This window comes from Rhodotorula paludigena (assembly GCF_050403205.1).
Source record: "Rhodotorula paludigena JCM10292 DNA, Rt_paludigena_JCM10292v1_ctg36, whole genome shotgun sequence".
In the NCBI taxonomy this organism is placed as follows: domain Eukaryota; kingdom Fungi; phylum Basidiomycota; class Microbotryomycetes; order Sporidiobolales; family Sporidiobolaceae; genus Rhodotorula; species Rhodotorula paludigena.
The window spans coordinates 54,743-68,487 of NW_027481422.1; the positions used below are offsets into that span (position 1 = coordinate 54,743).

At 64.8% G+C, this 13,745-nt stretch overlaps 3 protein-coding genes across 3 annotated transcripts; all 3 read left to right on the forward strand.

Moving 5' to 3' along the window:
* Positions 1–621: 621 nt before the first annotated feature.
* Positions 622–2,521, forward strand: JCM10292_001324 (uncharacterized protein; the record flags this gene model as incomplete). Its single annotated transcript, XM_076650464.1, has 8 exons — positions 622–708; positions 774–1,115; positions 1,175–1,327; positions 1,389–1,541; positions 1,610–1,771; positions 1,830–1,982; positions 2,040–2,192; positions 2,252–2,521. 8 exons carry the CDS (start codon positions 622–624, stop codon positions 2,519–2,521), a joined length of 1,473 nt encoding a protein of 490 aa, XP_076503949.1.
* A 1,103-nt stretch (positions 2,522–3,624) lies between these two features.
* JCM10292_001325 (uncharacterized protein) lies at positions 3,625–11,044 on the forward strand (the record flags this gene model as incomplete). Its single annotated transcript, XM_076650465.1, has 11 exons — positions 3,625–7,200; positions 7,257–7,786; positions 7,845–7,994; positions 8,050–8,136; positions 8,192–8,301; positions 8,356–8,509; positions 8,568–8,735; positions 8,798–9,517; positions 9,576–9,693; positions 9,748–10,935; positions 10,997–11,044. 11 exons carry the CDS (start codon positions 3,625–3,627, stop codon positions 11,042–11,044), a joined length of 6,849 nt encoding a protein of 2,282 aa, XP_076503950.1.
* An 813-nt stretch (positions 11,045–11,857) lies between these two features.
* On the forward strand, positions 11,858–13,573 carry JCM10292_001326 (uncharacterized protein; the record flags this gene model as incomplete). Its single annotated transcript, XM_076650466.1, has 4 exons — positions 11,858–12,049; positions 12,117–12,249; positions 12,316–13,188; positions 13,542–13,573. 4 exons carry the CDS (start codon positions 11,858–11,860, stop codon positions 13,571–13,573), a joined length of 1,230 nt encoding a protein of 409 aa, XP_076503951.1.
* Positions 13,574–13,745: the final 172 nt, after the last annotated feature.

Sequence of the window (13,745 nt, forward strand, 5' to 3'; positions counted from 1 at the left end):
ACCCGGCTGACGTCCGAGGCTGCCAGGATTCGGTCAAAGGGTCTCGGAACTCGACAGGGGCTCTCGGGCACGCAACCCGTGGCTGCCGACCTTGGCTCCCGCTTACGTTCCCTCCCGTCTCCGTGTTCCCACGGCCACGCACCCTCGTGTTCGCGGTGCATTTCGGCGCTACCCAAGCATTCATCGACTAGTCAGGGCGCCTTTCATCGATGGTGCGCCCGCTTGAGCAGTCTGAGGTGCCTTCGCCCCTCGCCGGGCAGACGCGATCTCGTGGGCCCGCAGCCTGCGCGTGAACTGTCCTTCGGTGTGGGCGTGCTCGCATGAGAGGCTCCCCGTTTACTGCTCGAATGAATTGGAGCTCCATCTGGGAACGTGCGCTACGGAGAACGTAGCCTGCGCAGCTAGGGTACCCCCTTCGTTTCCGGCCACGCAAGCTCGCTCGTCCTCAAAAGCGCGCGCTCTCCTGCTCTCCTTCCTTCTCTCTCTTTCTCCATCAACTCGTCGCCTCTTCCGTGGCACCGTCGACGTCTGCCCTCTCCCGCTTGTCGCTACCTCCCTTCCCCTCTCGCATACCAACCGACCTCACACACTCGCTCAACTACACTCTCCTTACTACGCACCATGCTGTTCAAAACCACCCTTCTCCTTGGCCTCGCGGCTTCAGCTTTTGCGGCCGATGTGGCCAAGCCCGTCGAGGCTCGCAGCGTTGTGCGTTCTTCTCGCGGCGCGATCTCGTCTGCCGTGCACGAGCTGACCCGCCTCCTGCGTTTTAGGAAAAGTCCGCGAATCGCATGGTCAAGGTCAAGCGCTCGCAGGCGGACTCTGTCGACACGCTCGCCAAGCGCGCTCCCACGCCTGCCGAGGAGGCTTCGCACCTTGCCCGCCGCTCTGGCGTCAACCGTCAGGCCAAGCGCCACCACGGCGACCTCATGAACGCCAAGCGCCACGAGGCGCCCTCGCAGGAGGAGCTCACCAAGCGCGAGTTCGGCCTCATTCTCCAGCTTCAGCAGCTCCTCCGCAACGCTGCACCCCACCTCGAGACCACCCTCGGTGGTGTCGGCGGCACGGTCGACTCGGCTCTCACCGACGTTGACAAGATCCTCAAGCGCGATGGCGTACGTTTGCTCGCCTCAGCCACTTTTCGAATACTCGCTTATGTTGCATCCGCCTGCAGACTGACAACGAGAAGCGCGACCTTGGCCTCATCTTCGGTCTTCAGCGTCTCCTCCAAAATGCTGCGCCCAATCTCCAGGTCACCCTCGCTGGCCTCGGTGGCACGGTCGACTCGGCGTTGACCGACGTTGACAAGATCGTCAAGCGCGACGCGGTGCGTTTGCTTCCCTCCCTCGCAACCAAACAAGCACTGATCAGCTTTGTGTTCCGCGCAGAGTGATGCCGAGAAGCGCGATTTCGGCCTCATCCTCCAGCTCCAGCAGCTCCTCCGCAACGCTGCACCCCACCTCGAGACCACCCTCGGCGGTGTTGGCGGCACGGTCGACTCGGCTCTCACGGACGTAGACAAGATCCTCAAGCGCGATGCTGTACGTCCTGCTCTCTTTCTTGGCTGTCAGCGGCGACCTCGAGCTGATCGTGCGGTGAAACTCAACAGATCGCCGCTCCTGTCAACGAGAAGCGTGACCTTGGCTTGATTCTCCAGCTTCAGCAGCTCCTTCGCAATCTTGCGCCGAACCTCCAGACGACCCTCGGCGGCGTTGGCGGCACCGTCGACTCTGCGCTGGGCGATGTCGACAAGATCCTCAAGCGCGACGCAGTGCGTGCACTCCCGTCTGTTCACGTAGTATACATGGCTGACGCGTGTATGACTCTAGAGCGACGCCGAGAAGCGCGACCTTGGTCTCATCCTCCAGCTCCAGCAGCTCCTCCGCAACCTCGCGCCGAACCTTCAGACGACCCTCGGCGGCGTCGGCGGCACGGTCGACTCTGCGCTCGGCGACGTCGACAAGATCCTCAAGCGCGATGCTGTGCGTGAGATCTACCTCGGGGCCACCGGCACGATCTGACTGGCCTGCCATCCTCAGGGCGACGCCGAGAAGCGCGACCTCGGCCTCATTCTCCAGCTCCAGCAGCTTCTCCGCAACGCGGCTCCTCACCTCGAGACGACGCTCGGCGGTGTCGGCGGTACGGTCGACTCGGCCCTCACAGATGTCGACAAGATTCTCAAGCGCGACGCCGTGCGTGCCCGTCCTTCGCCTAGCCACGGAGCCAGAGACTGATCCTTGCGTCTCTGCAGAGCGATGCTGAGAAGCGCGACCTCGGCTTGATCCTCCAGCTCCAGCAGCTCCTCCGCAACCTTGCGCCGAACCTCCAGACGACCCTCGGCGGCGTCGGCGGCACGGTCGACTCTGCGCTCGGCGACGTCGACAAGATCCTCAAGCGCCAAATCAACGACAACCAGATCCTGATTGGCGCCAACCTGAACCAGCTCCTCGCCAACCTCCAGAGGGCCCTCGCCGGCCTCCTCGGTGGTCAGGGTCTCGGCGCCCTCAACCTCGAGGAGTGAACGCTCCGCATTCCATACTTGCACCTTCTCTCACCGCATGTAACTAGACTGATAACCCCCTCCTCCGCCTTTGTACATAGCCTCCCTTCCGCGTTTCTCAACCGCAGCATCAGTGTCGTGCCCTCGTGCCTGTAGCTATAGCCTCGCTGATCTCTGACGACCCGTCTATCAATCTGCCAAGCAGTCCATCATACCGTTTCTCGCATACTTTTCGTTGCGCTGTGATGAGAGAGGGCGCGCCCGAAGAAACGCCTCGCCGGTCTCTCGCAAAGCTTTTTCTGTGACCGTCTCTCGAAGAGTTTGAATTATTGATAATGGCACTACTGGGCTCGCTGGCCCACAAGAAGCAGGGGCAGTGTTCAAGGGCGGCGTCCCCCGCCTCCTCGCGTTTCGGCTCCCCTTGTCTCGACTTTCGCGCCTTCGCCGCGTCCAGAGGCCGCGTGAAGAGCGCAGTGCTCTCCAAAATTGACCAGACTAGCTGCAGGGCGCTTCTCCCGTCAGCGTAGACGGACACAGACCCTCGCTGCCCTTCGTCTCCTTGGATCGCCGCTCTAGCGTCTCCTTCTCCGACGACGAGTCAGGCTGTCCAGTGCGCCCGCCCAGCCGTGACAGTACCTCCCTGCGGTGCGGTAGGCTCGCTCGGACCTCCCGACAATCGGTGTTGTCGCCCCACGCACTCACCTCGCCGTCTCCCGACCCCGACACGCGCTCCGTTCGCCCGCTAGACGGTCTGGCAAGGCGGGCCGATCATCGAGTCGTACTCGGCGACACTTAGTCACCTGGCTTAGGCGTCACGGAGACGCGTTGAGGGGTCGCCTTTTGGAGCACCTGCGCCGAAAGAGGGACTGTGAGTACGCGCCTCTTCGTCATTCGAACGCGAGACGGTGCTGCAGGGACAGTGCATTGTCCAGTGATGCACTTGGCGTCGGAGTGAGGGGACTGCAGAAGAATGGCGGACCATGCGACGACTACAACCCTGCGTCGGGAGTCGTGCAGTCGGGCGTGAGCACGCTGGGCACCAGTCGCACAGGTACTGACATGCCGTCGGGTTTTCACAGCACAGTGCTTGACCGTGTCAACGCACGCTCGGCCCACCGTCGACTATGTCGGCCCCCGACGCTCCTTTCGCCTCGACATCCAAGTACCGCGCCTCCGCCGTTCCCCTCTCTCCTCCGCTCGGCGGCGATGACGAACACCCTCCACCGACACCACCCAAACCATCTTCAATGTCCTCGCCTCACCCGTCGGCAACATCGTCTTCGTCCCCATATGTCGCCTCTACCACCTCTCCCCTCTCGAGCACACCCTCCGGCTCGCCCGATCTCTCGTCGAGCAGCATGTCGCCTTCGCGATCCTGGCAACGCATCACGCCGCAAGCAACGTTTGTGAACGGGCGCGGGAACGTGCAGCTGCCCGGTGCGGCGAAGCAGTACGTTCCCATCGGCTCATCGGCCGGCTCGCCCGGCAACGGCAGCACGTCGCCTGTCGTTGGCGTACAGCGCGAGGGACAGCAGATGTACGTGCGCGGCGAGTCCTCGGTGCCGATGGGCCGACGACCGAGCGAGGGAGGCGGTTCGCTCGACGGCAGCGGCGCAGGGGGAGAGACGGCGGCGGTCTACCTGCCGAACCAATTCGGCGTGCGGCAGCGGGTCGCGATCAAGACGAGCTCGAGGCCGCAGGCTCCCCGAACGCCGTCGATCGCCTCGACTGCGACTGGCCCGAGGCGGAGTTCGGCCGTTTCCACCGTCTCGACTATCGAGGCAGCTTCGCCTGGCGGTTCGACCACGCCGACCGCCGCGACGCCGAGTGGACCCTTTCCTCCTACACGGCCCGAAGAACGCGCCACCGTGCCTGCGTACCCGCCGCTCTCCGTTCCTTCGAGCCGCTCGAACTCGCTGCAGCCTCCCTCGCCATACGCGTCCGTCGCGTCGGGCTCGACGACTCCGACTAGCGCTCGCAGCCCTTCGCCGTCGCCATCGGCTCGGTCAGGCAAGACATCCATCCTCGACCGGCCGCGACCGCGCGCCTCGGACGCTCGCAACGACGACTCGAGCGTCTCGTCCTTCGCCTCTCGCCACGCCGGGCACGTCAGTGGCTTCTCGCAGCCCTCTTCGCAGCCCATCTCGCCTTCTGCATCTACCTCTACTTCGGCTTCGATGCTCGACCGCCCGCGTCCGCGAACGCCGGACCCGAGCGAGCCCTTCCGCTCGGCATCTCCCGCCGTGTCTGTGCCCTCGCTCGGTGACGACGCGACACCCTTCACCGCGCCGCTGCCCACCAAGACGAGCGTGCTGGACCGACCTCGCCCGAAGACGCCCGAGACTGGCGCCGTGTTCCGCTTCGGCGAAGCGCGCGGCGGGACAGTGGCTGGGAGCCGACCGCGCACGCCCGACTCGACCAGCGTCTTCAACTTCAACGCGGGCGGTTCGGCCGCCAGCTCGAGCGCGCTGGACCGCCCGCGGCCAAAGACGCCAGACAGCTCGAGCGTATTCGCCTTCAACGCGCCTAGTCCAAGCACCTTCCCGGCCGCGGAATGCGCCGAGGCGGCTGAGCCGGCCACGAAGCGGAGTATGCTCGACCGCCCGCGGCCCCGCACGCCCGACTCGCAGGCGTGGCTCGACAGCGCGTCGACCGTCCGTGGTGCGCCGAAACCGTTCGGGAGCACGTCGCCGTCGTATCAGCAGCATCAGCATTCGCCGTCGGCACCGGGCAGGTTCTTCGGCGCGCACCACCATCGTACGCCTGGCTCGGGTACGACGACGAGCGGGTTCTCTTCGTCAAAGGGCGGGTCGTTCGACTCGCTTGGTCGGACGGCGCTGTCGGCGTCGACGCCAGCGTCGACCACGACGGCGACTTCTGTTCGACCCTCGCTCGACTCGAGCTATTCGGCCGCGTCGGCGAGCCGGCTGTACGACCCCGCGCCGCTGCTGGACTTTTCCTTCGATTTCGGCAACGCGTTCGGCAGCACCGAGACGATGTTTGGGCTGAGCGACCTGCTCAAATCGAGTGCAGGAGCTGCGGAAGAGGAGTACAAGGGCTCTGCAACGCCCAAGCCGTCGTCGAACGCGTTTCAGCCGGGTCCGACCGTCGTGCAACCCGCGCCCTCCGCAGAACCGCCGCTGCACGCGCGCACGCCCTCAAACACGAGCCACTCGAGCAGCTTTCTCGGCGCGCCGCTCGGCGGGCCCAATGGGCGCACGACGCCGCGCAAGGAGCCGCCCAAGGTCGACCTCAAGCTCGAGCTCGAGCTCGAGATGGAGCGCGCCATCCCGCCCAACCGCCCCATCGTCGCGCCGGACGAGGGCGGGCGGCTCGTACGCGAGCAGGCGTCGATGAGCTCGATTGGGAGCAGCACGGCCGCGAGCACGAGCATCTCGGGCCGCTCTGCCTTTGGGGCTGCGGGCGCGGCGGGCACGGGCGCGAGTCCCAAGCCGAAGCGTCGGCGGAGGCGGAGCCTCGCGAGCTTGCTCTCGCTTGGCTCGTTCTCGCAGAGTGGGCACGGGCACGGCGAGCCGGAGGAGGTCGCGTCGGAGCGGGAGAAGAGACTCGACAAGGGCAAGGGGAAGGAGCGCGAGCGCGGTGCTGACGACGAGGAACAGGACGAACGGGCACGGAAGGTCCCCGCGTCTGGCCCGGCGGCGCCGAGTGCATCTGTACCGAGACCAGGACCGGCGCTCGGAGCGATGCGACTTGTCCAGCCCTCCTCAACGTCGCTTGCGCCGCCTGTCGGGCGCCTCTCGCTCGACAAGTCGCTGCCGCCCACCCCGGTCGGTGTCTCCCCACTGCCTCCCGCCTCACCGTCCCGCGCAACCTTTGACACCGCAGCGCCTCCGCGGCCAGATGACTCGCCCTCGAAGCGGTCATTCGGCGCTGCTGTTGACGGCGCAAGCAAGGGTCTCGGTCGTCAGCTTTCGCGCCTGCGCAACCGCAACGCCACCTCGCCCGATGCGACGCGCTCGCGCAACCCAAATTTCCAGGTGCTGTCGGCCACGACGACACGGCGCCGCTCGCACGAACGCAAGGCGTCCGTCTCGTCATTCGGGACGGCTGACACGCACGCGTCGATGCGTCGCCAATCGACCGAGTTTGGCCAGCACCCGTCTCCCGCGCCCTTCGTCTCGACTTTCCCTTCCTCTATTGCTCCCAATGCCGATGTAGCCGAACCGATTCTCGCGCCTTCCGCTCCTGTTCCCACGCCCGCCTCGACGTCGGTTCCGTTCGGCCGCCGCCTTGTCGAGCGCTTCTCGAAGAATTCGGGCAGCAAGCAGACCGCGCCAACCGTCCAGGCAAACTCGTGGACGATGCCCGTTCGCGACCATTCTGCCGAGCCGAAACCGCGTCTGGGCCGGCGTCGGGCTTCGCTTTCGAGCCTCCTCGGCGTCGGCAGCAGCAGCGCGAGCGCCGACGGGCACGCCGGCGCGTCGACATCCGGTGCGACGGCGCCGAAGCGGATCCTCGGCATGAGCCTGCCTGCGGGGAGGAAGAGCGAGGACCTGCTCACGAGCGGAAGGATGCGCGGACCCGAGCGCGACATGCGCCGCGAGTGGGAGTCGGGCACTCTGCCTCAGGAGCAGAAGGAGCCGCAGGCCAGCGGCATTGACGGGACGCAGCGAAGGAGCTTTGACTTGCTTACAGACCGTTCGGCTGTGCCGCGCAGACCCAGCACGGATGACCTTCTCGTGCGTCTGTCTCTTTCCTCAATATCCCTCATCCAGTACTGATCTTGCGCAACCAGGCTCTCGCATCTGCCAAGCTGTCGAAGATTGGCTTGTCGACCGAGACCACAACGGGCTCGTCCGCTCAGCCGTCGACGGCTCAGTCGGCACAAGCCTCGGCGTTGTCTTCGGGTATCTCGACACCGGTAGAAGAACCTCCCGACAAGCCAGTCATCGCGCATGCGACGGTTGTCGATCGCGTCGAAGGCGGCGCCGGAGCAGCTCAGCAGCCAACCAGCTTGTCCGAAGCGTCGGTCCCGCAGCGAGGCGGCGCACCTGTCCTCGTCAGGTCTGACAGCCAGAAAGGCGCGAGTCGCCGTCCGTCGCTGCCGCTCGCGGCGACTCCGCAGCGTACCACCTCACCCGCGCCGTCGAAGGCTCCTGCTCCTGCCCCACTTCCTCCTCGACAGACTGTGATGCCGCCAAAGCAGCCTGTCTCACCGACCGTCGAACCGATCTGGGCGAGGCCGCAGACTGCACAGGTCACGCCGGCGCCGCTAGCCTCTCGCATGACGCAGGACTGGCACGAGGTTGAAGAGGCGCTTCACGCGTGCGTTCACTCGTCCGATCAAGCATCTCAAGACCGCGTTGACACGGTTGATTCCCAGATACGTCTCGCTCGTCCGCGAGAATCGCTCAGACCGTGGCTATGTCGTCAGCAACACGCTGCTCCCGTTCCTTCGGCGCGAGGAGGACCACCCAAGCCCGCAAGCGGTCGATGCGCTCGCGAAGCACCAGCGCGCACTGCTCTTCGATTGGTGCGTCGCAGTTGTACTCGGAACGGGAAAGCAATTTACCGATTGACCTTTGCAGGCTTAACATCTTGACGACGGAGCTGACCGACCTGCAGCCGTCGCACCGCGGGGCCTGCCTCGATGCGGTCGCTGCCATCGCCGAGAGGTCCGAGCCTGCCCTTGCTGCACATGGAAGCTTCGCTGACACTCCTCCTATGCAGCCACATCCTGTCAATCGCGGCTCTACAAGACGATAAGGAGGGTCAGGATCGCTACCGCGTTGCGATGGTCCGCCTCGTCAGTTTCGCCGTCGACAAGCTCAACGACAAGGGTACGTGGCACACGATCGTCGGTGAAGAGCACTGTTGACGCGCACTCTGCACAGCCGTCTACGCCAATACGCTCGTCTTCTCCGGCCGCATCTTTGCGCTGGCCTTCTTCCGCATCGCCGGTGTCGCGCTCAAGCTTCTGCGTGCACTGCCGCCCGTCAAGCGCTTAAGCTTGCGACGAATCCTGCAGGAAGCCGGCCTGAACGAGGAGTGGGTCCTCACCTGCCCGATAATTCCGAATACCGGATAGCTGATCTGTCTTCTGCAGCGCGCTCCCGCCTGCGCCGACGCACGTCTTCCCCGCCCACCTGAGCGACCTGTGCCTCCGCGATTTCCAGGCGTATGCATCTCTCCTGCTCCTGCCGAAGCAGATGTCCCAGAACGTCGACGTGCTTGTCCAAGCGGGCGATATCACCATCGAGCTCACGGGCAACTGGTCCGTTCTCTAAGGCCAGCACCGAAGTTGGGTGATAACGCGCTGACTTGGCATTTCACCAGGCTCATTCGCTGGACCGCCTCCGACTCGGATCTGCCGTTTGCGTTCTACCGCGCGTATCACCGGCAGCTGGCGACCTACCTCGTTCCCTTCAATGCCCGCGCCGACGCTGCTGGTCTCGCGCCGGTGTCGCCCGCCGCCGTCGTCACCGCTCCCGGCTTCCTTTTCCTCGCCGCCTCACTCCTCGACAAGAGCGATTCGCTCGTACACCGCAATCTTCGCTCGGTCACGTCCATTGGGCCGACCTCGGGTAGCTTCAACACGAACGACTCGGCCAACCTGTCCTTCGGTCAGAAGCCGAAGGTGCTTGAGCTCGCGCATCGCCGGATCGTGCAGACTATGGTCGACATCGCGGGCGGTCCACCCTCTCCTCCTCCTGGTGACGCGGATGTAGCGCCGGACGCTGGCGCTCGGCGCTACGTCTTCAGCGGCATGCTGCAGGTCTGGATCCGCGCGTGCGTCAAGCGCACCTCGATGTGGGACGTCCGTAGCGTCTTCCTCGTGCTCGACCTCGTCGAGGGTCTCCTCTGGGCTCTCGCCTACACGACTGCCGCGCGGGGCTCGCAGGACGACGAGGCGCCCGGGCCTAAGCCGGACGATCGCGGTCTGCGCCTGTTCGACATCCCGTTCCTGTTCGACGTCGTCCGCATCGTGTTCACCAAGGCGGACAATACCGTCAGCATCCTCCGCGTCGTCTCGTTCTGCTACAGCTTGTGGGACAGGTGAGTGCCCGTGTCGACGCCCAAATCAAAACTCAATCTGATCACATCGCAATCGCAGTTTGACGCTCAACGTCGAGCACCGCAAGGCGCTGTGCGAGCTCATCCTCGATGAGACGGTGTTCCAACGCTTGCTGCTGCACTGGAACAGCGGCGTCCGGGGCTACTACATCCGCCTTGTGCGTTCAGCCCGACCCAGCGCTGCGTACCTAGGCTGACTCCCCGCTTTGCAGCTCGTCTGGCGCCTCTCGCGTCTCGGAGCCGTCGCACAAGAGCAGAACCCTCAGGCGAAGCCGGACGAGGGCATCGTCGCCATCTTCAAGCTGCTGAACGTCCGGCTCGAAGCCATCCGCAAGCGGCACGACCAGCTCGAGCCTGTCGACAACTTGAGCGACGACAACGTGTTCTTTCGTCCGAAGCGTTCGACGATCTGCTCGACGCGAGGTGTCAAGGAGGCGCCGTGGACGGTCGACGAGCTTGCAGAACCCCTCGAGGAGGAGCCCGAGTCGGACGAGCAGTCGCAGGAGCTCATGCGCTCAAACCCGCCGTCGATGCACAATGGCGTGGGCAGTGCCAGCAGCCTGAACGGCAAAAAGGGCGACAGCAAGGCCATGTCCAAGGTTGTTTCGTGGCTCAAGGGTGGACGGGGCAAAAAGCAGGGCGGCAAGGGCTCACGGCCTGCGCCAATCTCGACCGAGTCTCGCATCGACCCATTCGTCCTCGAGCGCACCGACAGCAATTCGTCACGCCGGACGGGTGTATCGGCCTCGACACTTTCGCAAGAAGGTCCGGCGACCCCGCTTCCGACCACAATCGAGACGGGCCTCGTCCCTTCCGATGCTTCGCCAGGTCCGCACACACCCGCAGCACCCATCGACGGCAATCTTCTCTCGCCACCAGTTTCGCCCAACCGGCCAAACGAGCCGACGCACAGCGTTTCGAGCAGATCGGAGAAACGGCGGTCGCATAGCCCCGCGTTTTTCTCGTTCGAGTTTGAGAACGGCGTTGTCACCCGCTCGGACGTGGACCCTACTCTGGCCTCGTCCGCTGCGTCTGTTTCGTCAGTTTCGACCACGGCTACGAGCGACACGACCTTCCCGACCTCGCCCATCCGCACCCGCCATGCTGACGTCGCGCACGCCGCCCTCTCGCCGCGCGTGTCGCTCCGGTTCTCGAAGCGTATCTCGATCCTTCCACCGGCAGCCCTCGATCTGCTCAAGGAGGTCAACGGCGTCGAGGCGGTCCCGCCGATCCCCGCCCGCTTCCGCGAGAACGTCGCCGTCGGCTACGACAAGAAGCTCCACCCGTACGCTGTGCGCGGCCTGCGTGACTACGAGGACGCGCTCGATGAGTGGAACGACTGGGTCGCTCAGCTCGCCGAAGACGACGAGTTTGTCCGCACGCGCGGCGCCTTCGACACGGTGCGATGCTGGTGTTTGCGAACCGGGCGCATGCAGTGGCTGACGTGGACCTTGCCCGCAGGTCCCCCGCCTTGGCGTCAACTGGCCTTTGCAGCAAGGCGAGGACTAAGCAGACTTCCTTATCTCGTGCGTCTCTCTATTCCGCTTGGGTTGAGTACTCGCAGCCACGCATGCTATGCAGGTACTGACGACGGTCTTTTGCAGCTTGTAGCACCTTCCGCCTGCCCTCTTCATCGACGTTCCTCTCTCGGCTCTCACCCTTCCGCATCCGTGTTTTCTTATGTGATCTTACCGCAGCAGCGCAACTTGGCTATTTCGCAGCGAATTGAGAGGCGCCTGAAGAGTGACTCTGCGCGAGGTGCTTCCTCACCTCAAGAATGCCTCGCTTCAATCCCGTCTTGCAGGCGGCATAGACAGCTTTCTCGCGCTTGGCACGGCTCCGCATGCTATGCAGGCCCGGACCTCTTACTTCGCGACCGCGATGCCGTCGCAGTTGGTTAAAGCTATGGTGGGACCATTGCATCCGCGGTGCGGAACCGTCATACGACAGGACGTCGCGGTCAGGTCTTCGAAGGAGGCGTTCGGCCGCACGGTAGACCACGACGAGCGGCACACGGTGGCGAAAGGAGCGGGCTGTGAGTCTGTGGCTATTCAGCTCGAGCTCCGCTCCGAGCGGTTTGCAGGGCAGGCGTCTCGCGTCCCCGGCGTCCTGTTTGACGCAACTCGCAAGCCTTGGTCGTAAACCTTACCTCCCGGCTGCCGCCTGCGCGAGCGGTTCGAGCAGCTGCGTGACCTTCTCGGCTGCCTGGCGAGCACCGCACTCGGGCTGGTGGTGCCGCTTTGACCGCGTTCCGGCCCCACCGCCCGCGTCCCCTAGCCCCCGAACGCTTTCGTCTTGGTCCACCGGCTCGAGCTCGGCGAGATGGACAGCGACGAGCTTCACAGGCGCTTGTGTCTCGCAGTCGAGCAGCAAGACGTGCTCTACACTCTCGTCTGGCTCCGCGAGCTCGAGCAGACGGGCGACCTGAAGGAAGACGACGACGACGGGCTCAGCGCTTTATTGCGCAGGAGTGGGTTGCCTCGCTCTCTCGTCGACCTGGAGCGACTGCTGACAGTAGGTCTGATGCTGCACAGCCTCGCCGGATGATCGCTCTCCACTTGACATTGCGACTTCCGCGCAGGACTCTCCGTTTGCTTCCCTCATCCTCAGCGTCCTGGCGCTCCGTCTTACTCTCGGGACCCGCTTCAGAGCTGCCGAACGGGCGAATACGGCCTGGGCGACAACTCTGCTTCGCAGCAGCGAATCATCGCAAGGTGCGCTTCTTCGTCGCGAAAGACGAACCACGTTGGCTGACTGACTCCGGTTCCTGCCCATCGCAGACGCACAACACCTTCTCGAGCTCGACCTACACTCGGCGGCCGACTGGATCGACCGGAGTTTGCCGCCTCATCCCGCGCCCGATACTCTCACAGGCTTCGGCCCTCTTCCGTCCGCCGCCTGCGGCCATGGGCAGACTGAGCCGGCAGCCTCTACGCCGCCGGAGTCATCGGAAATGTCAGCAGCCGAGGCAGTGCCGTCCATTGCGGACGGCCCGAGCAATAATCGCTCGCCGTCTCGCGCTTCGGCGGGCTCCTCGCGAGTGACGAGCACAAACGTCCCCATTCAGCCATCTCGACAGCTGCTGCAGCAACGGCGGCCAGTCCAGATCCATCTCGGTGAATTGCCACTTGACACAAGTCTCGAAGAAGTGAACCGCCTTTTCCGCGAAGCGGGCGTCAAGCCGTGCCAGACGTTCCTACGTCGGCGCGCCAACAAGTACTCGGCTTACTGCCACGTGCAGCACGCGTCCGACTATCGCCATGCTTCGACCGCGCTTCACGGCCGAGTCTTGCGCGGACAGCGGCTCCTGATTGAGCGCAATCCGCCGCCAGTCGAGTCTGCGTCCGACCCGATCGTCTGCGTGCGCGGCCTTCCACCGCACATGGACGATTCGTCCATGCGGTGGATCGCGCGCGCGACACGGTGCGGGGCGTGGGGCGAGCGGATCGAGCAGCGCTCTCCGGCGCCCGACGCAAGGACCGCGAGTGGCGTCTTCCGCGTGCCGAGCCCGGTGTCGGCGCAGGAGGCGGTGAATTACCTCGACGGGATGACCTTGCTCGGAACTGAGGTCCTGGCGGATTGGAGATTCGGCGACGAGGACGAGGGCATGCGGCGGAGGAGTGCGCAGTACGAGCGCGGACGGGAAATTCAGGGTATGCGCGGGCGCGAGCGGCACACGGCACTTGATCAGGAGGCGAGCCGCGTCTCTCGCTCGCGCTCGCCGCGACGGCGCGAGACAGCGGGCACAACGCGACCGCCAAGAGGGAGGTCTCGCTCGCCAGCACGCTCGCCACCGCGGCGCGCCCCCTTCGCCACTCGACTTCAGGCGACCGCGCACAAGGAGTATCTCGAGCACGACGGGATGAAGCAAGACTCGGTCAGAGACGAGGGGGACTGGTTCCAGCGGTATGAGCGAGAGAAGGTGAAGGGAGTCAGCAGGGTGGAGCACCGGTCGCAATAGGAGCGAAGCAGGTCGCGACCTGCTCTGCAAATCCGTTTCTTGCAGAAGTCCGAAACTCGTTCGCGATCCGCGCGTGAGTCAACTCGAGAGGGCCAGCAGACGGAATGGCGAGGAGGAGACGCAGGGCAGCAACTCTGCGCGTAAAGCGGACCAACTCTACGAAGTGAGCGATGCAAGCATTCGACGAAGCTGTACGAGCAAGCACACGCCGTAGGAGCGGGTAGAGGGCGAGAGCACACTCTCGTGCTC